Source organism: Aotus nancymaae, unplaced genomic scaffold (assembly GCF_030222135.1).
Source record: "Aotus nancymaae isolate 86718 unplaced genomic scaffold, 86718_ANA_hifiasm-v0.15.2.pri h1tg000007l, whole genome shotgun sequence".
Classification (NCBI taxonomy): domain Eukaryota; kingdom Metazoa; phylum Chordata; class Mammalia; order Primates; family Aotidae; genus Aotus; species Aotus nancymaae.
The window spans coordinates 57,782,341-57,805,831 of record NW_026988418.1 but is presented as its reverse complement, the minus strand read 5'-3'; the positions used below and the strand labels follow the sequence as shown (position 1 = coordinate 57,805,831).

The 23,491-nt window shown below is 37.0% G+C and overlaps 1 protein-coding gene across 3 annotated transcripts in view; it reads left to right on the top strand.

The window, feature by feature from the left end:
- Window positions 1–1,307: 1,307 nt before the first annotated feature.
- The window catches only part of MAN1A2 (mannosidase alpha class 1A member 2), a 164,466-nt gene continuing 142,282 nt past the window's right edge, over window positions 1,308–23,491 (top strand). Inside the window, exon 1 of one of the 3 annotated variants that reach the window (XM_012458861.2) lies at window positions 1,308–2,102. In XM_012458861.2, coding sequence (XP_012314284.1) covers window positions 1,801–2,102 — 302 coding nt within the window. In that variant the 5' untranslated portion in view covers window positions 1,308–1,800. Of the gene's footprint in view, window positions 2,103–20,097; window positions 20,124–23,491 lie in introns of those variants that run through there. The other 2 variants (XM_012458862.2, XM_012458863.2) reach the window with 2 other exon arrangements.

The window sequence follows — 23,491 nt, the reverse complement described above, 5'->3', positions numbered from 1 at the left end:
CTCTCCATTAATGGAACCTTGGGCGCCCAACAACGTGAGCATGGGCTGCATGGAAGAGACCCTGTTGCTGAATCCTGGGGCCTGATGGTCCGTAATTGAAGACAAGACTTCACAGAGCCACACTAAACGTTAACCTAAGCCGTTAGAAGCCGTTAACTTCAGTGACCCTTAATTTCAAGGAAACCTTCGCGACCCAAGCCCTCGCTCCCTCTCGTCCAAACACCGGGTCAACCCCAGGAACTGCCGGTGGCAAGGCCCTGGGCACCGGTGAAGTTCTCGGGGCAGCGCAGATCCGCGACGTCCTCTTCTCTCGCGCTGACGGCGGCAGCAGCAGGGCGCTTTCGGGCCGCTGGAGCCGGCAGCCGCACGAGGCCCGAGCGCGGCCCGGGCGGCCGCGCGGGGCGGGGGCGGGGGAGGGGCGGCGGCGGCGGGGCCGAGAGCGTGCGCGCGCACCGCATACTCCACCGCCCGGGGACGCCCACTCGCGAATCGGGGCGGGTAGGCCGGCCCGCGCCCCATCGCCCCAGCCCTCCCGTTCCTCTCCGGCGTGCGCCCAAAGGGTGTGGGCCCAGCAGCTGCTGCGCTCACCAGGCTTGGGGAGGCAGGAGACGAGGAGCAGGCCGCAGCCCCGGGCGGCGTGGGCGCGCTGCCTCTCCGGCAGCCGCCGCCAGAGCGAGCAGCTGCGAGCCACCGGAGGCGGGGCGGAGGTTCCCGTGGCCGCGCGGAAAGGAGACACGGCCGACCTCTGCCCACCCGCGGCGCGGCGGCTCCCGCGCGCCCCGGGCCTCCTGCCGTCCCAGGGCTGAACGAGGAATGAGCCGGCACCTGCCCCGGGCTCTCGGAGCGTGGGCCGCGGCTCGGTTTCTTCCCATGCCGCGGATGCGCGGAGTTCGGCCGCTGCGGCCGATGGCCTAGCTCGGGGAGCAGGCGCCGGGGTTCACAACCCGCCTCGGAGAGGAGGAGGTGGAGGAGGAGGAGCCGGGCGGGGGCGGTTGCCGCGCCTCCCCTCCCCGCCGTACACGCCGGGGCTTCTCAGTGGCCACCGGAGGAGGAAGTTCCGCTCCCTGATAGACCCGTGCGGTAGCAACAGCGGCGGCGGCCGCGGTGGCTGGCCGGGCTCAGGTATTCCGGAGGCGATTGCCCTTCGCGCCAGCCGTCGAGTGGGCAGCGTCGGAGCTCAGCCGGGCCCCGGGCTCCTGCCGGGCAGCGCGGGGAAGCGCAGACGGCCGAGAACTCCTTCCTGCGACTTCGCCCAGCGCTGCTGCCTCGGCTTCCCGGCGAGGTGGGAGACCTTCCTCCCTGTTTGCAGAGGTCCGTGGGAGACCCTTATTTTTTCCACCGCGGAGGTTAAGAGATTCTGGAATAGAAGCGTCGAAGGAGATCAAGTGAACCTTCTACAGTTCCTCGGATGTCGCGAGGCCCCCTTTCGGGGCGGAAGACTACATTTGAGAATCTCACTGAGGTGCAGGAATGGAAGAACCCACCTTGCAGCTTTTCTGCAGTGTGGCTTGCCTGCTCTACCCCTAGGAAAGAAGAGGAGGCTTGTAGTAACCCGATGAAGTACACATGTTAAAGAGGATATCGCCGGACATAAACTTATGATCTTTTAGGGGAGGTCACACACGTTTCTGAGTGGAAATGGGCGTGAAAGAGGTGCCCTCTTAAAAAGCACAGCAGTCCTTTAAGAGGAGCGAAATTGAGTTTTCCCATTTCTGCCAAGATTTTGAAGACAGTTCAATGTATTGTACATTTGGTGTAAGATGAGAACTTTCTAAAGGATTCTGTCCAAGAGCGTAAACGATGACTACACCAGCCCTGCTGCCCCTCTCTGGACGTAGGATACCACCTCTGAACCTGGGGCCGCCCTCCTTCCCACATCACAGGGCTACCTTGAGACTTTCTGAGAAGTTTATTCTTCTTCTTATTCTTAGTGCCTTCATCACCCTATGTTTTGGGGCATTCTTTTTCCTTCCAGACTCTTCAAAACACAAACGCTTTGATTTGGGTTTAGAAGATGTGTTAATTCCACATGTAGATGCCGGTAAAGGGGCTAAAAACCCTGGAGTCTTCCTGATCCATGGACCCGATGAACATAGACACAGGTTTGTTTATTTCAGAAGTTCTGGTACTAACATTTGGCAGAGCAAGGTACGGTTATTGGATCGAATCTGTCTTTTTTTTTTTTCTTGCAGTAAAATGTAAATTTTCGAGTCGTAAGAATTGTATTGTTAATTCAAGACTGAGGGTCCAGTCCTCCAGTCTATGGTTTTATTCCATTATGAATAGTAATCTGTCATGTACTAAGCAGTTTAAAGTTCTTAGAGTCCTAAGTTGTTGTTCTTTTTGGTTTTATATAAGAGAAACATTTGCGTTCAGAGTTGTGTCTAAGGTGGACATCTGGGAAGGGAGGTATGAAAACTTAACCTAATGAAATGGTGATATAAGCTGTGCCTGCATTTTAAGAATATGTTGCAGTCAGTCATTGTGCCATCATGTGAAATCAATGCATTGAACCTTGACAGCTCTTTTGGGTTTGCTATCTCACAGGGCTCTCATTTTCTGGTTTGTAGTTGAAGCTTAGTAGTGAATCTTAGCTTTTTAGGATGACAAACGTGGGCAAAATATAACTGTCATTTCTTAACGTGAAAATATCCTGATTTTTGTTCTTTTTTGAGTATGTGTTAGTGCTCTATATGAAATCAGTTAAGTTAAAAGGTATCGTTGAATCCTAAGTTATTGCACGTTGTGAGGCTTGTAGACAAGATTTATTTTTGTAAAATTTAATTTTACTAATTTTCTTTCTTAAGGTAATAGATGGCCTGTGTCAAGCAACTATTAGAATTTGGTTGATTAAGGGGTTCACTTGCTTTCAGATTACCAAACCTAAACTGAGCTCTGGGGAGAGCATAGCCAAGCTAGGATAAAATGGGTGCTCTAGTTAAAATTTTTATAATTTTTATATTTGTACTAAAAAGAAAATAATTCTTGAGTATGTGGGGGAAAAAACCATATTCTTGAATTCAGTTCCCATTTGATGATAGTTTTAACTTTTTGTCAAGCACCGAAAAAGCTTAGGTTCTTATGTGAGCCTACGTTAAATATTTGGGAAAATGCACTGTTTTAAGGAGAACTGGTGTTTCTTTTTTCTCAACCTAGTTAATTCATTACTTGTGTGATAGTTCTTTGACTTTTGGATGAACTTTTGGAGTAGTTTCTTCTAATATTGTTTCATGCTATTCTTTTGTGACTAAATTAATTTGGATTTTTTTGCCATTTTCAACTTCTGTACTCTTGGATTTGTTTCTTTAATTTTGCCCTTTGCTTGTTGTGATTTTAAGAACTCTAATATGATCTGTGAAATATGTTACTGAAAAATTAACACTGAAAAGAATTTTCCTTGAAAATCTTATTTCTCGTGGTATTTGTATTACCTATGAAATATATTGAAAAAAAGTGTTAAGATTACTTTTAAAGCTGTTTCACAGCAGCCACACATTAACATTAACATTATTTAGCTCTATTTTGAATAGTAATCTGTCATGTAGTAAGCAGTTTAAAAAGCTCACTTTGCACGGTCTAAAAGTTTAAAATAATATGAACACATTTTAGTTTAAAGACATTTACACAAAAATTTTCAGTAAATGGGGTTAAAATATGAAATCTGAATGAAAATACAGATACGTGCCTTTTATTCACATTTTTAAAAGTCTATATAAATAGTTTAAACAGGAATTCTTAAATTTATAAAACCCTTGGATATATATGCATATGTATTTAGCTATCTAAAACTACTGGGTTCCTGAGTTTGGAATGAGAGTTTGGTTATTGTTCTGATAGCAAGGGGTGGTTTGTAAGCCATACTCTTGAGTTTTGGATGGTAAGAGTCTGGATAGCAAGTGATACAAGTGAGTCTGGATAGATGCCAATGTATTTTTTGGAATCTATTCGGTTCCTGAGTTTTGGAAAAAGAGAAGTCAAATAGAGTTCAGGTAGCAAAGGATCCTTGTATTATCTCTGTATGTTTCTGTGGTTATATCAGTTTACATTTGCTTTAGCATATTATTTGCTGTTGTTTACTATATCAGAAAAGAGTCTGTAGTAATAAACTTCACTTTGAGCAAGGAAATACATTTTAAATTAAGTGTGTGTTTAAAATGTGGAAACAGAAAACATCAAATATGTAAACATTAACTTATTTAAAAATAATTCAGAAGAGTAGCATTTTTATAGTTGATACTAAGATCATACATATTTTGGGTTTTGGTCAGAACTTACCTAATTTAGAAGAAACAAATTGACAGTTTATCTTGTGTGTGTGTGTGTGTGTGTGTGTGTGTGTGTAAAGGTACAGGATAGAGTGCTGAGGAATGTCCTTTAGCTGACAAGTAATGCAAAATAAATCATGGCTACCATTTTTTATTTCCAGTATTTAAGAGATACTTGTTTAGTTAATATTTCTTTATTAATAGATTAGTATAATAATTTGGTGTTTAAGTTCTGGAGTCAGACTATATCGATTCATATCTAGCTTGCCACTGATTAGATTTGTGATACTGAGAAATTTTTAAACTCTATGTTACATTGTTTCCTTTGTATAACAGTGGCATATACCTACTTTATAGATTGTTGTACTGAAAGAGATAGTGCATGCAAAGCACTCAGCATAGTGCCTAGCGTTTAGTGAATGATCAATAAATGTTTATTATTGTTAATATCATTAGTGATTATAATTGTAATGGAATTTTTTTATTCGGAATCTACTTTGCTTTAAATACTGTATATTTTCTGAAAAGTTGGGTGCAGTTTGATTAATATTTAAAAATATACTAGAATCTTACTGTCTAAAGGACCCAAACTGGCTGGCAATAAATGTATGCCTACTGTGGCAGGCCCTGCTTTTATGGAACTTTCCATCTAAGGAGAGAGATGATGGGCATTAAATAATTTTGTTTTTGAGGTGTGATGAATGTTATGAAGTTGTATTCAGTGCTATCAGAGCACGTAATAGGCGAGCTAGTCTATGCAGTGGGGGTGGAGGGGCAGTGGGAATAAGGAAGACTTCATTGAGGAAGTGTGGCTCAGAAACTTAGATGAGTAGGAGATCACTTAGTGAAGTAGAACTGGGGATTGACGGGAAGAATGGTCAAAGCAGAAGACACAACATGTGTGAGAGCCGTAAGGTAAAAAAGCCTGGCATCACTGAGGATCTGAGAAATGTTAAATATGGCTGATGTAGAGTGTGTGGGTCTAGGTGATGAGACTAGATGAGAGGTCAGGTTTGGCCTGGTTACAAGTTTTTTGGCCTCTTTATTGTTGTTACAAAAGTTTGAATTAGTTGTCAGCATTCACAGATCAGGAGATTTCATGTAAAACTCTGGATTTTTTATTTCTTTTGAAAAATTAGAGGTTATGGCAACATAGAATGTATTTTTAGATGGTAATATTCAAGCCAGAACCCAGCGCCACTCGGAGTGCGAAATAAGTAAATATAAATGAATCAATATTTAACCTGGTTGTTGTTGAGTTTGCAAATTCTCATCAGGATTCTAGAGAATTTGTAGTTAAATATTTTGGTCTTTATCATAAATACTAGGAGAAGTTGTTGAAGGATTTTAATAAAATCAAGAAAATGACATGACCATTTTAAATTAAAAAAATTAAATAATCACTTTGGTTGCAGTGATTATTTACTGGATGGTGAGAAGCAGGAGGATAACAAGAGGATCTGGGTCACAAAGGATATATTGGCATGGACCACAGTGGTGATAGTGGAGAATGAAATAAATTAGTGGAGAAAAGTGATTGGTTCAAGAGGTGTTAAACTATCAAGTTTCACAGAAAATGGTGGTTGGCTAAATATGGGGCAAAAGTAGGAGGAAAAGAGAGCCTGAGATAACTTAAAGGTTTCTGGGTGACATGGCCATGGGTAGTAAGAAATATACGCTGCATTTAATTAATGCTTTAATTTATATTAGTGGTATGACATGAATTTAGTATATTTTCGTGAGGAAACCAATATGTTCCCTTCTATTAAGTAGTTCATAAATAATCCAGAATTTTCAAACACTACAGAGATACTTTATAGATGATAAGGACGTATCAAATGTGTAGATTGGTATTGATTATGGTTATTTATAGTATCTATGATTTTTCAGTACCCAAAACAAGAAGTGGTTATAATATACATAAATATTGTTATATATAAAGTAATATGCATAAAGTATACTTTGTGTACATAATAGACCTCAATAATTAAAATTTACTTTTTTTTTTTTAAACTGACATTTGTTTTATATAATGGCATTATATAAATTTTTAAAAAAACCCGGCTTATGAACTGTTCATTTGAATACCTAGTAAGTTTCACACTCCAGTCATAATTTTGTTTGTCTGAATTGAATGCTTGAGGGTCAGGTATATGTTTACCTTTGATAGCTTCCTCAAAGGGAAGGAATATAGGCATTGGAGTTAGAAATAAGGTTGCATCTTAGTTATACTAACTAGCTGTGTGAAATTGTGCTAGACAGAATCACTCTAAACCTTTGCGCTGTCCAATACCATAGCCACTAGTTATATATGAATATTGTACTTGAAATGTGGCTAGTTCAGGTTGCAGTGTGCTTTAGTGAGAGTTTCTTAAGTTCTTCATGCCATGATTTGTGTTTTTTGCTTGATTCAGTTTTATTACAGAAGTAGAGATTTCAAATCTCACTATTGTGATTTTAATTTTCTTGGTATCTTTCTTCATCTCATCCCTCTTCTGGGCCATTTTTTAAATCCTGTTTTTTATTTACAGCTTTCTGCTCCTGTTTGGGAGACCTCACATTGTTTTGTCCTCTAGTAAGTCTGCTGGATGTTCCATTTCCCTTATAAATTGCTCATGGTTATTTTTCCCACTTCCCTTTACCCAGATATGAATTATTGTGAGGTCTGTTTATATTTGACATTTGTCAACAATAGAGTGATGTAGATGTCTTTGCTGCATTTTTTTTTTTTTTTGGTCTACTTGTATACTGAATGAATACCCTTTTCATCTTTGTAGTCGGAGAGAACAAATTGATCTATACAGCTCTCAGTCTAGTTTCCTCTGTTCTGATGGTAGCCCCTTAGTAATCTCAACTGTTTTGATGCTGGAATAGGTTTTTATGTAATTCAAAACTCCAAGTACATTTGGAAGTGTGGACAGTCACTAAGATTCTTTTTGTCTTGCCTCTTACCACACAGAATGCAGTTCCTCATCAAACTTCCCTAGCACAAATCCTCCAAGAGTTGCTCTGTGACAAAATGTAGCTAGATAAAAAAGAATTTGGAAGGGACTGTGTAGAAAACAGGTTGAACTGCATGGAGGTCTCTGTCTCATTTTCTTATTGAGACAGACCATTGGGTCTTTGAGATAGGGTACAATTGGGATAAGGTAATAGTTTGGACATTTTTGTTTCATAGAGTAAGGCATGGTTCTGGCAAATCTAGATTTTTTAAAATAAGTTCTTTCAGATTCTGACAGTATCATATGGCTCTCATTTTTTTTTGATAGTCTGAGTTTTCATTTTCTATGCCTTTCACACATACAGTAATTTAGAAGAGGCTGTATATTCTGGGGCTGCTTATCAGATAACATTTTATGTACGCTTGTTTAAATTCTGATTTTGATTTGAAACAAAATAACAGTGACTTTGCTTTTATTAGTTCAGCATTATAAAAGCACTGAATATATCAGTGTGTTTCATTCTTCTCAGAAATGAGGAATATTATTATGGCATGGTTAAAATGCGGAATGCCAAAGTGTGAGTCCTGATTTTTATGTAGGTCAGCGAGGGTTGGACATTTCAGGAGATGACATAATGCACAATGTTCTTAATAAGTGAAAAGTATTTTTTGGATATAGTTAAATGTTCAGGGAATCCAAAATTGTTCAAGTACTAGTTTGTTCATTTGCTCTAAAAGTTATAATAACTTTTACACAATTTCTCTTGGGTTTTATGAGAAGATTTTCAGGGCTATGAAATGTTTATTTTCTCTTATTATTTCTTTTGGGCTTTCTTAATATAATATCAAACTCACAATCTTTATAATAGATTTATAAAGATTATTTAATCTCCATGGTAATATAGTTTAAGATTTTGTTTTCTGTCATCACTGTTTGTTGTAAATCTTTGCTTGAATTACTTTGAGTTTTTTCACTTAATGTTATTTTAATAGTGTTTCTTGATCTTCAGGTTCTTTTTAGTGATTCTGTCTAGCCCACATCCACATGTATTAGTCATTTTCTCGTTGTTATAACTGAATACCACAGACTGGTTAATTTATAAACAATAGAAATGTATTTGGCTCATGATTCAGGAGGTTGAGAAGTCCAAAAGCATGGCATTGGCATCTGATGAAGGTCTTCTTGCTGTATCATCCCATAGAGAAAGGTGGAATGGCAAGAGAGTGAGTGAGAGAGAGGAAGAGGAAGTGGGCATAAATCATCCTTTTATCAGGAACCCACTCCTGTGACAATGGCATTAATTCATGAGGGCTCTGCCCCCAGGACCTAATCACTTCTTAAAGGTCTTACTCCTCAACAGTGTTGCATGGGGATTAAGTTTCTAACACATGAACTTTGAAGAAGACACATTCAAACCATAACGTCACATATAGACTTAATCCCTTACTTCCCTGTCATTAGGTAGTTTTTCTTTTTTTAATCTTTCTCGCGTATTGTTTATGATTGCATATTTAAAGTGTTTTGCAATCGTTTGCTTGCTTATCTGTCTCTTTCAATAGCAGATGTACTCCTTGAGAACAGATTACTATATTTTATTTATGTTTGTATCTCCAATGTTTGAAGTACATTTGGTCCTTAATAAAATTATATGTCTGTTGAGTGAATGTTGTCCATGGCAAAGTAACAAATTCCACAAGAGAAGATATAAACAAAATACAAGGAAGTATTGAGCGATAAGATGCAAAAGTAGGGGGATGATGTCTTAAAGTGAGAATACAGTCTTTAATAAAGGCCCTTTATAAAAAAAATAAGATAAGGAATAACTTGTATTGGCCCTATTTAGAACATACTCCTTTAAATGTATCTAAAGTATTTTCTTCTGAGTAGCTGGAACTATAGGCATCAGTTGGGAATACAGGTGTGAATGATCCCACTGGGCTAAGTTTTAATTTTTTTTGCAGAGATGGGGTCTTACTTTGTTGCGCAGGCTGATCTCCTGCATTCAAGCAGTCCTGTCACCTTGGCCTCCCAAAGCGTTGGGATTACAGGTGTTAGCCACTGCACCCAACCAGATCTCATTTTTACAGTTATGGATACTTTCAAATGGAGCTTATGCCTAAGATTGGAAAGTTGGTAACACAGAAGCTAAGTATCTTCTAGAAATCAGTAGTACAAGGTAAACATTAATTTGATTTTTTTTTTTTAAGCGAAAGCAAGTTTATTAGAGAAGGAAAGAAACAAAGGATTGGCTACTCCATAGGTAGAGCAGCCAGTTTAATTTATTTTTAGCTAGGCAAATGTTTTGTTTACTGTTGTTTGAAAACTGTAGAAATATATAACTTATATGGCAGGTGGAGGTGGGAGGATTGATTGCTTGAGGCCAGAAGTTTGAGACTAGTCTGGGCAACATAGTGAGACCCTGTCACTGCACACACCTGCACATGAACACACATGCATGCCCATGCACATAACTGGGCATAGTGGTTGATGCCTCCCTGTAGTTGGAGGCTGAGGTGGGAAGATCACTTGAGCCCAGGAGTTTGAGGGTGCAGTTAGCTATGGTTGTGTTGTTGCACTCCAGTCTGAGAGACAGAGACTGCCTCTTAAAAAAAAAAATTAACTTGGTTTGGGCTGATTCCACATATTTCTTGGATAGGAAAATCATATTACTACTTTTATTTTCCCTAGTTATGCAAATTCTGTGAGAAAAGTTTATTTTCACTGCTGTTGAATTTTTGCTAGAACTTTATTCCTGTTAGAAGTCTGCACTGGAGTTTTATTTTCAGATTGAGTATTAGGATTTGTCATTAAAAAAAAAAAGTCTCCTTCAAATGGTGTTCTTTCCAATGATCTGTTTTTCAGTTTAGTATAGTCCAGAAGGAAGGCATCATTATATATTAGAAAGAACATTGGACTCAGTGTTAAGAGACAGGGGCTTTAGTTTCATCACTGTCCTTGGTTGTTGAAGTATATTTAGATAAGCTGTTCAACTTCTCTGTGCCTTGATGTTCTTATTTATGAAATGAAGGAACTGATTGAATCTTTAAAGATTTTTTCCAGCTCATGCATATGAAATACAAATGATTTTATGAAGTAGGGAACTGAAGAGTGTGCAGTAATTTAGTTCATACATCACAAATATTACAAAGATAAAATGTATTCTGCTAGATAGGAATTAGTGTCTTTTTTATATAAAAAAATTAGTTTAAAAATCACTTTAGAAATGACTAACATTTATTTACATAATATTATGATTATTTACATAATGAAATCTATACTAATTTAAAATGTGACAATGAATAAATGACTTCTATACATTCTCATTTCTCATTAGTTTAAAAGTATAGTTTATTGAGTGTGTTATATGTCAGCCTGAAGGTAGTGGGTATATTTACAAAATTGTTTTCAGGTGTCATTTCTTGAGCCCAATTATCAATTACACATCTTCACCTGTTACCTAAGACGTTAAGATTCTGTGGAAAAGAGCCCTTGCCTAAGGGCCTCAGACCCTTTAAAGGCTCTTACTACTCCTGTGGCACAATTTTCTTTGATTTAAAGTTTTAATTTCCTTTTAAAAAAATGTTTTATTTTTATTTTTTAACAAAACACACCCCTCATGGGAAGGACTGTCATTTCCTAACCTTAATATTGAGAGATACCACTGAAAGTGTTCTCTTCTGTTCTCCATATCTTAAGAACAACTTTTGGGACTAGTTATACAGATAGTCTTTTTTTTTTTTTTAAAGAGGACATTAAGTAATCTGGAGATTACAAAGAGCAATGAAGGTACTGTTGTTCCTTTTGACTTTTATTTTGATATTTACATACTTATATAATCAACTTGTTATGTAGGTCTCTTGGCCTCCTCTTAGTGATATTGATATTACTGTTAAAAAATATTAGTCACATTCATTTATTCAGCAAGTGTTTTGAGTATTTATTATGTACCAATCATTATGCTAAGTATTGGAGATTATTAATGAATGTTATAGAAGATTAATTTTGACTGTGCATTATTGAAAAATTAAGATCTTAGACTCATATCTTAATATTTTTCTTAAAGCATGTTATTATGTTTGGAGTCAGATTCTAGGGGTCTTAGAGATACCTTTCCACCTATGGGAGGTTCTGGTACAGGCATTTAGGTCATTGGCATTTTTTAAGAGTTCAGATAAGTTATTGCTCTATCTTTCCCCATTTTTGTTTTTTTTTTCTAAGATGCATTTATATCATTAATTTATGTATTTCTAATATATGGTCTGGGTTATGTGGTGTAAGGAAAGTCGATGTGCTGTGGTCAAGAATAGGTCGAAGCAAACATGCAGTGCAGCATGACTCAGCGAGTTTGCAGTGCAGGCGCACAGCTCTGCTCATTATGTAACTATGCCCTGTGAGGTGCATTAGGTGATCACCCATGTGAGCTTGTGCTTGACTTGGAGCCATTATTGTCTGTGAAAGGTATAATTACTCTGCTAACATGGTACATGTGGCTTGCACCAAGGCTCACTTGCACCCAGAGAGAGAGTAAAGCCATGTCGAAACTGTCTATGATTCCTTGAGTGTTTTTCCAGTTACCTGCCATTTATCTACTGACTCCCCTCAGACCCTAGACATCTAGTAATAAGAGGCAAATATTTTGAAGTTTTTTGATAAGGAATCAGACTCTGGCATCTGAAAAGAATTCCAAACATTGTGTGAAGTTGAGATCTGGTACATATGTATGTGCAGTCAGCCCTTTGTATCCATAGGTTTCACATCTGTGGATTCAATCAACTACAGGTTGAAAATAATCAGAAAAAATTTAAAAAGATGATTGTTTCTGTACTGAATATGTACAGACTATTTTTTCTTGTCACTATGCCTTAAACAATGCAGTTAACCATACATAGCATTTACATTATATTAGGTATTATAAGTAATCTAGAGTTACAGTATAGGAGAGGATGTACATAGGTTATATGCAAATACCACACCGTTTTATATAAGAGACTTAAGCAGTTGTGGATATTGGTTTCCAAGGGAGGTCCTGGCACCAATATCTCATGGATATCAAGGAATGACTGTATTTATATTTAGCTGTGTATACATATTTACATATAGCTATATATGATTATATCTGTATGTTTATAAAGTTAAAAATGCATATATGACTTTTTTCCAACTACTCATATATAGCTATATACATATTTATATATAGCTATGTGTGATTTTATCTGTATGTTTATAAAATTAAAAATGCATACATGACTTTTCCAACTACTTGGCAGTGAGGTAGCATCTGATACAAAGTTTGTATGTGTTTGGTATGTATCTGTTATGCATATAATAAATGTGAATTATTTTTCTATTACTTTGTGATGTCATTAATAAACATCACGTTTTCATGACCTAGATTTTTTCCCTTTGCATAAAAAGATTGGTAACACCCTGGGTGAGGTGAACATTGAGCCTCTGGCTCCCCTTGAGTGCTGTTGGTGTAAATGTAAATTAATAGAATTTTCATAAGGAGCAACTTATTTATATCTACTAATTTATGGTGCCTATTCTTTGATTCAGCAATTCTTCTAGGGATTTATCTTGGGAAATTCTCACATTATTGCACAAAGAAATGTTCAAGAATGTCCCCTGAAGCTGTAACATGACACATTGTAAATGACCCAGATATCTGTCAGCGGGGATTAGTTAAATAAATGATATATCCCATCCCAATATATACAGAGGGGTTTTGTTTTGTTTTTGGTGCCTGTGAATCTTTCTGGATACTCTCAAATGCACCACACTATTTTAATTTCATAGTTTTATAATAGCATGTTTTGATATCTGGTAGGTTAAGTTTAATGTTATCATTCTTATTTTAAAAGTTGTAACCATACATAAAAAGCCTTAATGGATAATATTACTGAGTGTCAGTGTAACTGCTAGTTAGCTTTGTCAAATCTTAACATTTTCTTATTTTAGCTGAAGATTACGCTTCTTGAGGTAAATCTTATACTGAGTTGAACATTGTCATTCTCAGTACATGGTTTTATATTTCCACATCGTGTATTTGTTGCTGTAAATTAGATACAGTTTTGCATGTTTTTAAACATTATATATCTTTCTGCAAGTTTTTTCCCCTTCATGTTATCTTTACAACTTGGTGTTTGGGCTCTGGTTCAATTATATATTATCCATCTAGATATTCAGTGATTAAACCTCAAATTATATATTCCCCTGTTGATACATTTTTAGATTCTTGTTTAGTTTTGTTTTTGTTATTGTTGTTGTTGTTGCAAAAACATTCTGTACATATGTTCTTGGGTACACATGTTTCTCTCCAAGGCAAAACTTAGAAATATAATTACTGGTAGGGTATGTGTGTCATTGACTCTAAATTTTGTTGTTAGTCCCTGAAGTAGTTATCATACTAGTTTATACTCCCACCTGCATCTTTACAAACCATGATATTGTTAGACTTTAAAACTCTTTTCTAGCCTGATGTCAATTTGTTTGTATTTCCCTGATTGCTAGCTAGGTGAAATACATATTTTTAATGTATTTATTGACTGTTTGAGTTTCTTAATCTCAGTTGCTTGTTCAGTTTTTTGCCAGTTTTCTTTTTCTTTTTTCTTTTTTTTTTTTTTTTTGAGATAGAGTCTTGCACTGTTGCCTGGGCTGGATGGAGTGTAATGGTATGATCTGATCTCGGCTCACTGCAACCTCTGCCTCCCAGGTTCAAGCAATTCTCCTGCCTCAGCCTCCTCAGCCTCCTGAGTAGCTGGGAATACAGGCGCATGCCACCACGCCTGGCTAATTTTTTGTATTTTTAGTAGAAATGAGGTTTCCCTGTGTTGGCCAGGCTGGTCTTGAGCTCCTCACCTCATGATCCATCCCCCTTGGCCTCCCAAAGTTCAGGGATTACAGGCGTGAGCCACCATGCCTGGCTGCCTTTTTCTTAATTTATTTGTAAAAGTTATTTGTACATTCTGAATGGATTCTGTGTTAGTCAGTAGGCATTACGTATTTCCTCTTACTGTGAGTACCTTATTTTTATATTTTGTTTATGGCGTTTTTAGTTTGATACAATTTTGAAATTTTAGTATATTTAAAATTGTTAATAGTTTTGTATATAGTCTTACTTTTTGGGTACTGTGTAGGGAAAGGTCTCTACCCTGAAGTTACAATCTCCTTCTCCTGTATTTTCAATTCTGATAGTTGTAAAGTTTTGTTTTTCACACCTAGGGATTTAATCTATGTGTAATTTTTGTGTATGATGAGGTGGGGACTGAATTTGTATTTTTCCATATGGGTACCTAGTTGTCCCTGTGTGACTTATTGAAGAGTCTGTTTTTTCTAATGAATTTGTAATGTCATTTCTGCCGTATAAAATTTTTCATATATTCATAAGTTTATTATTTCACTTGGTTCTTTTTTATATTTCTGGTGGAATAACGTGCCGTTTTGTTAAGTACAGCTTTTAGATACATCTTGACATTAGATAGTGTGGGCTCTTCTGCCTTGTTCTTCAAAATTTTTTGCCCTTAATTCTAAACTCTTTCATAAGCATTTTTTTTATTCAGGAAAAATTCATTTAACATATAATTAATCATTTTAAAGTGAGCACTTAATAGTATTCACTACATCCACAAGGTTGTGTAACAACCACCTCTGTCTAGTTCAAAAGCATTTTCATTACTCCAAAAGGAAACTCTGTACCCATTAAGTGGTTACTCTCCACTCTCTCTTCCCTGCTTCCCCTCAGCCTCTGACAACCACCAATCTGCTGTTTCTATAGATTTACATGCTCTCCAAATGTCACATAAATAGAATCATGCAATCGAAGACCTTTTTTGTCTGGGTGCTTTCACTTAGCATAATATCTTTGAGGTTGATCCACATTGTAAAAGGTAACGAGTATTAGCACTTCATTTCTTTTTTATGGCTGAATAATACATCATTGTTTGTATATATGTGATTTGTTTATACATTCATCTGCTGATGGGCATTTGGGTTGCATCTTTTTTTGGCTATTGTGAATAGTGTTGCTGTGAACATGTGTGTGCCTATATTTGTTTTGAGTACCTGTTTTCAGTTCTGTTGGTTATATATCTAGGAATAGAATTACTGGGTCATATGGTAATTCTATGTTTAACTTTTTCAGGAACCACCAGACTTTTCTGTAGCAGCTGAAATGTTTTATGTTTCCACCAGCAATATACAGAGGTTCTAATTTTTTTATATTTGCTAACATTTTTTCATTAAAAATATTATATCCATCCTAGTGGGTAAGAAGTGGTATCTAATGATGAGTGAAGAATGAATAATGATGAATAAGAATGAATAATCATGTTGAACACATATTCAGGTGCTTGCAGACCATTTGCATTTTTGAAGGAATGTCTATCCAGGCTTTGTCTATCTTTTAAATTGGTGGTTATGTCCTCTGCACAAGTTTTTAATTTTTATGAAGCCCAACTTATCTGTTTGGTTGCTTGTGCTTTGTGTGTCATATCCAAGAATCAGTTGCTAAATCCAGAGTCATGAAGATTTATCCCTGTTTTTTCTGAAGATTTTTTTTTTTAAAAAGTTTATGGTTGTAACTCTTATTTAGGTTGTTGATTCATGCTGAGTTAATTTTTGTGTATAGAGTGAGATAGAGGTCTAAAGTAACTATTTTGTTTGTAAATATGTATTTGTTTCAGCACCATTTGTTGAAGAGAGAAATTTTCCCCTATTGAATGGTATTGGCACCCTTACTGAAAATCAACTGGCTCTAGATGTAAGGGTTTGTTTCTGGATGTTCAGTTCTATTCCATTCATCTGTATGTGTGTCCTTATGCCAATATACACTGTCTCTTGCTTAATGTAGCTTTGTAGTAAGTTTTGAAATTGAGAAGTGTTCCAGCTTTGTTATTCTTTTTCAAAATTGCTTTGGCTATTTGGAGGCCACTGGCAGTTCCTTGTGAATCTGAATATTGGCTTTTCAATTTCTGCAAAAATGACTGTTGGAATTTTGATAGTGATTACACTGAATCTGTAAATTGTTTTGGGTACTGTTATCATCTTATTAAGTCTTCCAACCATGACCACAGGATATCTTTCTATTTTTGAGGTCTTCTTTAATTTCTTTCAGCCATGTTTATAGTTTTCAGCATACAAGTGTTTTACCTCCTTCATTAAATTTATTCTTAGGTATTTTGTTCTTTTGTATGGTATTGTAAATGCAATTGTTTTCTTAATTTTCTTTTTTGGTTTAAATTTCTGGTGTATAGAAACACAACTAATTTTTGAGTGTTAATGTTATGCACTGCAATTTGCTAAATTAACATATTAGCTCTAGTAGTCATTTTATGAATTTATTGGGATTTACTATATGTGGGATCATGGTCATCTGTGAATTGAATTAATTTTACTTCTTCCTTTCCAGTTTGGATGTCTTTTATTTCTTTTTCTTGCCTAATTGCTCTTGCTAGCACTTCCAGTACAGTGCTGAATAATAGTGGTGAAAGTGGAGATCTTTGTGTTATTTTTTATTTTAAGGGCAAAGCCAGTCTTTCACCATTGAATATGATGTTAGCTGTGTGTTTTTCGTAAACACTCTTTATCATGTTGAGGAAATTCTTTTCTATTTTTAGTTTGAGTATATGTCCCTTCATTCTATTAATGTGATACATTACATTCATTGATTGATTTTCTTATGTTGAACCATCCCTGCATTTCTTGGATAAAGTCTACTTGCCTGTGCCTGTAATCCTTTTAATATGCTGTTGGATTCAGTTTGCTAGTATTTTGTTGAGGATTTTTGCATTGCTATTTATAAGAGATATTAGTCTGTAGCTTTTTTGTGATGTCTTTGGCTGGGTTTGGTATCAAGATAATTACTGGCCTCATAGAATGAATTAGGAAATCCTTTCTCTTCTGTTATTTTTAGAAGAGCTTGAGAAGGATTGCTGTTAATCCTTCTTTGAAGGTTTGGCAGAATTCACCGGTGAAGTTATCTGGTTCTGGACTTTTCTTTTTTGGGGGGTTTTTGATTCCTGATTCAGTCCTTATGTGTCACGGATCTTATTCAGATTCTCTTCTTGAGTCAGTTTTTATAGTTTGTGTGTTTTCAGGAATTTGTCCACTTTATGTAGATGATCTAATTTTTTGGTGAACAATTGTTCATAATATTCTCTAGAAAACATTTTTGTTTATTTTTTTAGAGTTGAGGGGGTCTGTGTTGCCCAGGCTGGAGTGCAGTTATTCAAGATATGATCATGGTGCACTGCAGCCATGAACTCCTGGTCTTAAGCTATCTTCCTGCCTCAGCCTCTTGAGTAGCTGGGGACTATAGGTGCATACACCAAACAAGCTGGGCCATAAGATTTTCTTTTAATCTTTTTTTGTTTCGAAGGTCAGCTGTAGTGTCTCCACTTTTATTTGTGATTTTAGTTATTAGCATCTTCTCTGTTTTTTATTTTTATTTTTTTATTTTTTTTGAGTCAGAGTTTTACTCTGTTGCCAGGCTGGAATGCAGTGGCATGATCTTGGCTCACTGCAACCTCTGTCTCCAGGGTTCAATTAATTCTCCTGCCTTGGCTCCCTGAATAGCTGGGACTACAGGCGCGTGCCACCACACCCAGCTAATTTTTTATATTTTTAGTAAAAATGGGGTTTCACCATGTTGGCCAGGATGGTCTCAATCTCTTGACCTCATGATTCTTCCACCTTGGCCTCCCAAAATGCTGGGATTACAGGTGTGAGCCACCGTGTCTGACCCTCTGTTTTCTCTTTTTTTTCTTTGTCATCTAACCAGAGGTTTGTCAATTTTGTTCATCTTGTCAAAGAACCAACTTTTGGTTTCCCTCGATTCTCTCTATTGTTCTTCTGTTCTCTCTTTTATCACCATTCTAATTTTTCATGTTTTTGTCTGTTCTGCAGGCTATAGGTTTAGTTTGCTACTCTTTTTCTAGTTCTTTAAGTTGTAAAGATTATTGATTTGATATCTTTTTAAATGTAGGCATTTACTACTATTAATTTTCCTCTGAGGACTGCTTTTGCTGCATCCCATAAGTTTTGGTATGTTGTGTTTTTGTCTTCATTTATCTATATTTTCTGATTTCCTGTGTGATTTCTTTGACATATTGGTTGCTTAAGAGTGTCTTGTTTAATTGCTACTTTTTTTTCTTTTTTTTAAATAAAATAAAAAATTATTTACTTTTTATTTACAAAATAAAATTTATAAAATTATCCAGGATGATTTTATTTACAAATCGTCCTGGATAATTTCCACATATTTAAGATTTTTCATTTTTCTACTATTATTAACATCTAACTTCATTGAGGTCAGAGAAGATACTTTGTATGATTTAATCTCTTTAAATTTATTGAGACATTTTGTGGCTCAAAATGTGGTATATCTTGGAGAATGTTTTACGTGCACTTGAGAAGAATGTCTGTTCTGCTGTTACTGGGTAGGTGTTCTGCATATGTCTGTTAGGTCTAGTTGTCTCATTAAGTCCTCTCTTTCCTTATCAATCTTTCTAGATGTTCTAGCCATTATTGAAAATGGGAGTATTGAAGTTTCTATCATTGTGACATTGTCTATTTTTCCTTCATTTCTGACAATGCTTTCTTCCTATATTTTGGGGGTTCTGTTGTTTAGTATATATATTTATAGTTTTTATATGTGCTTGAATTGACTTCCATAAGTATTTTAGAATCGGGTTATCAAGATACCATCCTTGTGCTTTCAAGTCTCGCTTTACTGCTTTCTGTTGGTGGAACCTAGTAGGAGACCAGTTGACAAAAGAAAGATGTAATTTGCAGAGTCTAAGCCCCAGCATCATGAAGCATAGAAGATTGAATTTGGCATTATATAGTAGAGTGGATTTGGGATTGAAAATTTTGGTTTACTCACTGATGCTGTCTAGTTGTCTGTATTTTAGTGTATGGACTTTGATTAGGTCTAGATAAGCAGTCAGTGGAACAGTCTATGAGGGACCTCTTCCTTGTAGAATTGGAATTGAATAGCCAGCAGCTCACCTCAGACAAAATGGATGCCTGTTAGAAGGGGCCTTTTCTCAGTAGAGCCTTGCAGAGTTTTATGACTTGTATAGTCTCCTGAGGTTTTGCCCTTTAGATGAGCAGGAAGGTGTCTTCCCAGTAGTAACAAAGACAAGCTCTCTTAACCTGTGCTGGAGTATATACCAGTTCTCGACTCAGGCATGCAGTAGACTTGCCAAGAGAAGAACCTACATAGGTGAGTGCCTTGCTAGGTGCCAGGTCTCTTCCTAGATTCCTGAAGGTGCCTTCTATTTGAATGTGTAATAGTAATTATGGGCTGGTTGACTGCCTTCTGCATTCCACCCTATTCTCATCTATACCATATTCAGATTAACTTGGAGTTTTAATCATGTAGGTAAGATCCTTCTCTGTTTTTCAGGGGTGTTGTGATGGATCAAAGTCTTTCTTTTTTTTTTTTTGAGACAGAGTCTTGCTCTGTCACCAGTCTGGAGTGCAGTGGTGTGATGTCAGCTCACTGCAACCTCTGACTCCCTGGTTCAGTTCTACTGCCTTAGCCTGCTGAGTAACTGGGATTACAGGCAACACCCTACCATGCCCAGCTAATTTTTGTATTTTTAGTAGAGGCGGGGTTGGGGTTTCACCATGATGGCCAGGATGGTCTTGATCTCCTGACCTCGTGATCCGCCCACCCCAGCCTCCCAAAGTTCTGGGATTACAGGCATGAACCACCGTGCCCGGCCTGGATCAAAGTTTTCTATTCTATATTGTTTGACTTGCCTTAGTAAGAATTGAGAGGGCAAGGTGGTGAGTTAAAGGCATGTGCTTAAGTTTTGTTTCCAAAATACTTTTTTATTTGTATTGCAGATAATTACAGGAGAGGAATCCGGGATATAAACAGTAAGCAGCAACTGTAACACATGCAGAAAAGGTATTTATTGGAAGAATATATTCAGAATTGACATAAAAGTCTGAAGCACTAGGTTTAGTAAACAGGCATTAAGTGAAGCCAGATACTCAGAGCCACTGTCAGTGCTGCTGATTAATGAGCATTGGTTATGGCATTGTTATCTCTGGTTACTGGATGTCTCTGCTTCCAGTGATTTCTTAAATTGAGTTGTTTCTTTACAGGTGTGTAGTCCCAGCCATAGCATCTCAATTGCTTATACATAGGTGATAGGCACCCTTGCTGCTAGATGTTAGGAAGATTAAATATCTTGAATTTTTCTGGCTTCTGTAGGAAGAGGAGGGATTCTGCTACCATTATACTAATTAATTCCTTTATGTTTTGGCAGCTTAAGAAACATAAAGGAAACGGAAAGGAATGCTATATTTTATTATGGTGACTTGTAATAAAATAAGGGGATGAAGTTTTTATTTGTGCTGTGCTATTTAGAAAGACAGATATAAATAGACTTTTTAGACTCTATCCTTTCAGCCCTTTTTGTTCAGGGGTTTAAAGTAGAGGTTGGTACTGTTCACCTGAGAGGGAGCTTGGAAACATGGGGACATTTTTTAGTTGTCAGAATGATGGGGGTGAGGGCACTATTGCACTTAATGAATGTGGGCCGTGTATATTAAACATCCCATGGTGCCTTCGTGGTTCTGCACAATAAATAATTGAATTATCCCCCTCATAATGTCAGTATTGCACTTAAGAAACCTTAGGTTATATGGATCATCTTGATGAAGGGCTAAAAGTTATTAATAGCCTCCTTTGCTTCACTGTCTGTACCTTCTGGCTGAGGATTATTTCTCATTTCGTTGCTTTGCTGTTTTCTTTCCTTAGTTCAAGGGACTTGATTCCTTTCAAGCTCCAAAAATTTTATTTTTAAAGTCTGCCTTTGGCCAGGCTCAGTGGCTCATCCCTATAATCCCAGCACTTTGGAGGACCAACGTAGGAGGATTGCTTGAGGCCAGAAGCTGGAGACTAGCCTAGGCCACATAGTAAGACCCTGTCTCTAGAAAAAAATTTTAAAAAATTAGCCAGATGTGGTGGCACACACTGTATTTCCCAATACTTGGGAGGCTGAAGTGAGAGGATCACTGAAGCAGGAGGCTGTAGTGAGCTCATAGGAGGTGGAGCTCAGGTGGTAATGCTTGCCTGCGCAACTCATTTCCTGCTTGGCAGCCCAGTTCCTAACAGACCATGGACCGGTACTTGGGGTAGGGGATCCCTGCATTACAGGAAGGCCAGGCCTTATTTTATTTTACAACCCGTATACTGGGGTAGTGAGTTTTAATATTTTTTCATTATGTGTTTTAAAACTACAGGAATGCAATTTGAAGGTCTTATAAGGTTTATGCCTTTTTTTGTTTTTGTTTTTGTCAATTGTCTAATTGCACTGCTAGAACCTTTAGTACATCTTTCAGTAGACTTAAGTTGTGAGAGTGGGCATCTTCTATTCTTGAATTTAACGGGGAAGCATTCAGTCTTTCACCCTTGAGTATGGTGTCTGCTATAGGCGTTTAATAGATGCCCTGTATCAGATTAGGAGATACGCTTGCATTCCTAGTTCGCTGAGAATTTTCAGGAATGGATATTGGATTTGGTTAAATACTGTTTCTGCACCTCTTGATGACCATGAGGTCATTCTTTTTAAGTCTTTTAATGTAGTGAGTGTTACATCGTTTGAGTTTTGAATGTTAGACACCCTTTGGTAATTATTCTATAATCCTAAAAGTAGTTTTCTATGTTTTTGAGGGATATTAGTTTATTTATTTACTTATTGTATTTGTCTGATTCCGGTATCAGAGTAATGTTGGCCCCATGAAATGAGTTTGGAAGTTTTCCTTTTTTGGTATTCTGAAAGAGTTTCCATAGAATTGGTATTGATTTTTACCTAAATGCTAGGTAGAATTCATTAGTGAAATAATCTGAACTAGAGTTTTCTTTGTGGAGAGGTTTTAACTATACATTCAGTTTCTTTAATAGATACAGGCTATTAAGGTAATCTAGTTATTGAGTTCACTTGAATAGTTTTTTTTTTAACAAGGAATGTGAATTATTGAATTTTTGATATAAAGTTGTCAATAATAGTTTCTTACTGTCATTTTAATATTTGTAGGATTGTAGTTGTATCAGTTCTCTCATTGCTGATACTGATTATTGATGGCTTCTCTTTTTTCCTTCTCTTACCACGATTAGAAATTTATCAATTTTATCGATCTCAAAGAGCTAGCTTTTGGATTTATTGGTTTTTCTTTTATTCTGTTTTGTATTTTATTTCTTTTTTTTTTTTTTTGCTTTTATCTTTATTTTTTTCTTCTTCTAACTTTGAGTTTAATTTTCTCTTTTTTTCATTTTCTTAAGTTAGAACCTGAGGTTCTTGATATAAGATCTTTTTCCCCTTAATATAGATTGGTTAATGCTATAATTCTCTCTTTAACTTTTCTTTTTTTCTTGATATTGGCATTTAATGCTGTGAATTTCAGTCTAAGAATTACTTTAGCTTTATCTACATAGTTTCCATTTTCTTTTGGTTGAAGTCACTTTCAAATTTCACTTTTTTTTTTTTTTTTGAGACGGAGTTTCACTCTTGTTACCCAGGCTGGAGTGCAATGGCGCGATCTCGGCTCACTGCAACCTCCAACTCCTGGGTTCAGGCAATTCTCCTGCCTCAGCCTCCTGAGTAGCTGGGATTACAGGCACGTGCCACCATTCCCAGCTAATTTTTTGTATTTTTAGTAGAGACGGGGTTTCACCATGTTGACCAGGATGGTCTCAATCTCTTGACCTCGTGATCCACCCGCCTCGGCCTCCCAAAGTTCTAGGACAAATTTCACTTTTTAAAAACGGCTTTATTGAGGCATTCACATACCATTCTATCCACCCATTTCAAGTGTACAATTAAGTGGTATATTCAGAGTTTGGTATATTTAGTATATTCACAATTATATGAACCAATCACCAGTCATCTGGTTTTACTTTTGATTTCTTCTTGAACCTGTGATTATTGAGAAGTGTTTTATTGAGTTTATAAATATTTAGAGACTATTCAGATACCTTTATGTTACCTGATTTCTACTCTAATCCCATTGTAGCAAAAAACATACTTTATATGGTTTGAATCCTTTTAATTTCATTGAGACTTGTTTTATGGCCCAGAAAATGGTCTGTATTGGTGCATGTTCCATTTGCATTTGAACAGAATGTATACTTGGTTGTTGTTGAGTAGAGTGTTCTGTAAATGTCAATTAGGTCAAGTTGGTTGATAGTATCGTTCAAGTCTTTTATGTCCTTATTGATTTTCCTTCTATTTTGATCAGTTATTGAGTGAAGGATGTTGGCCTACAACA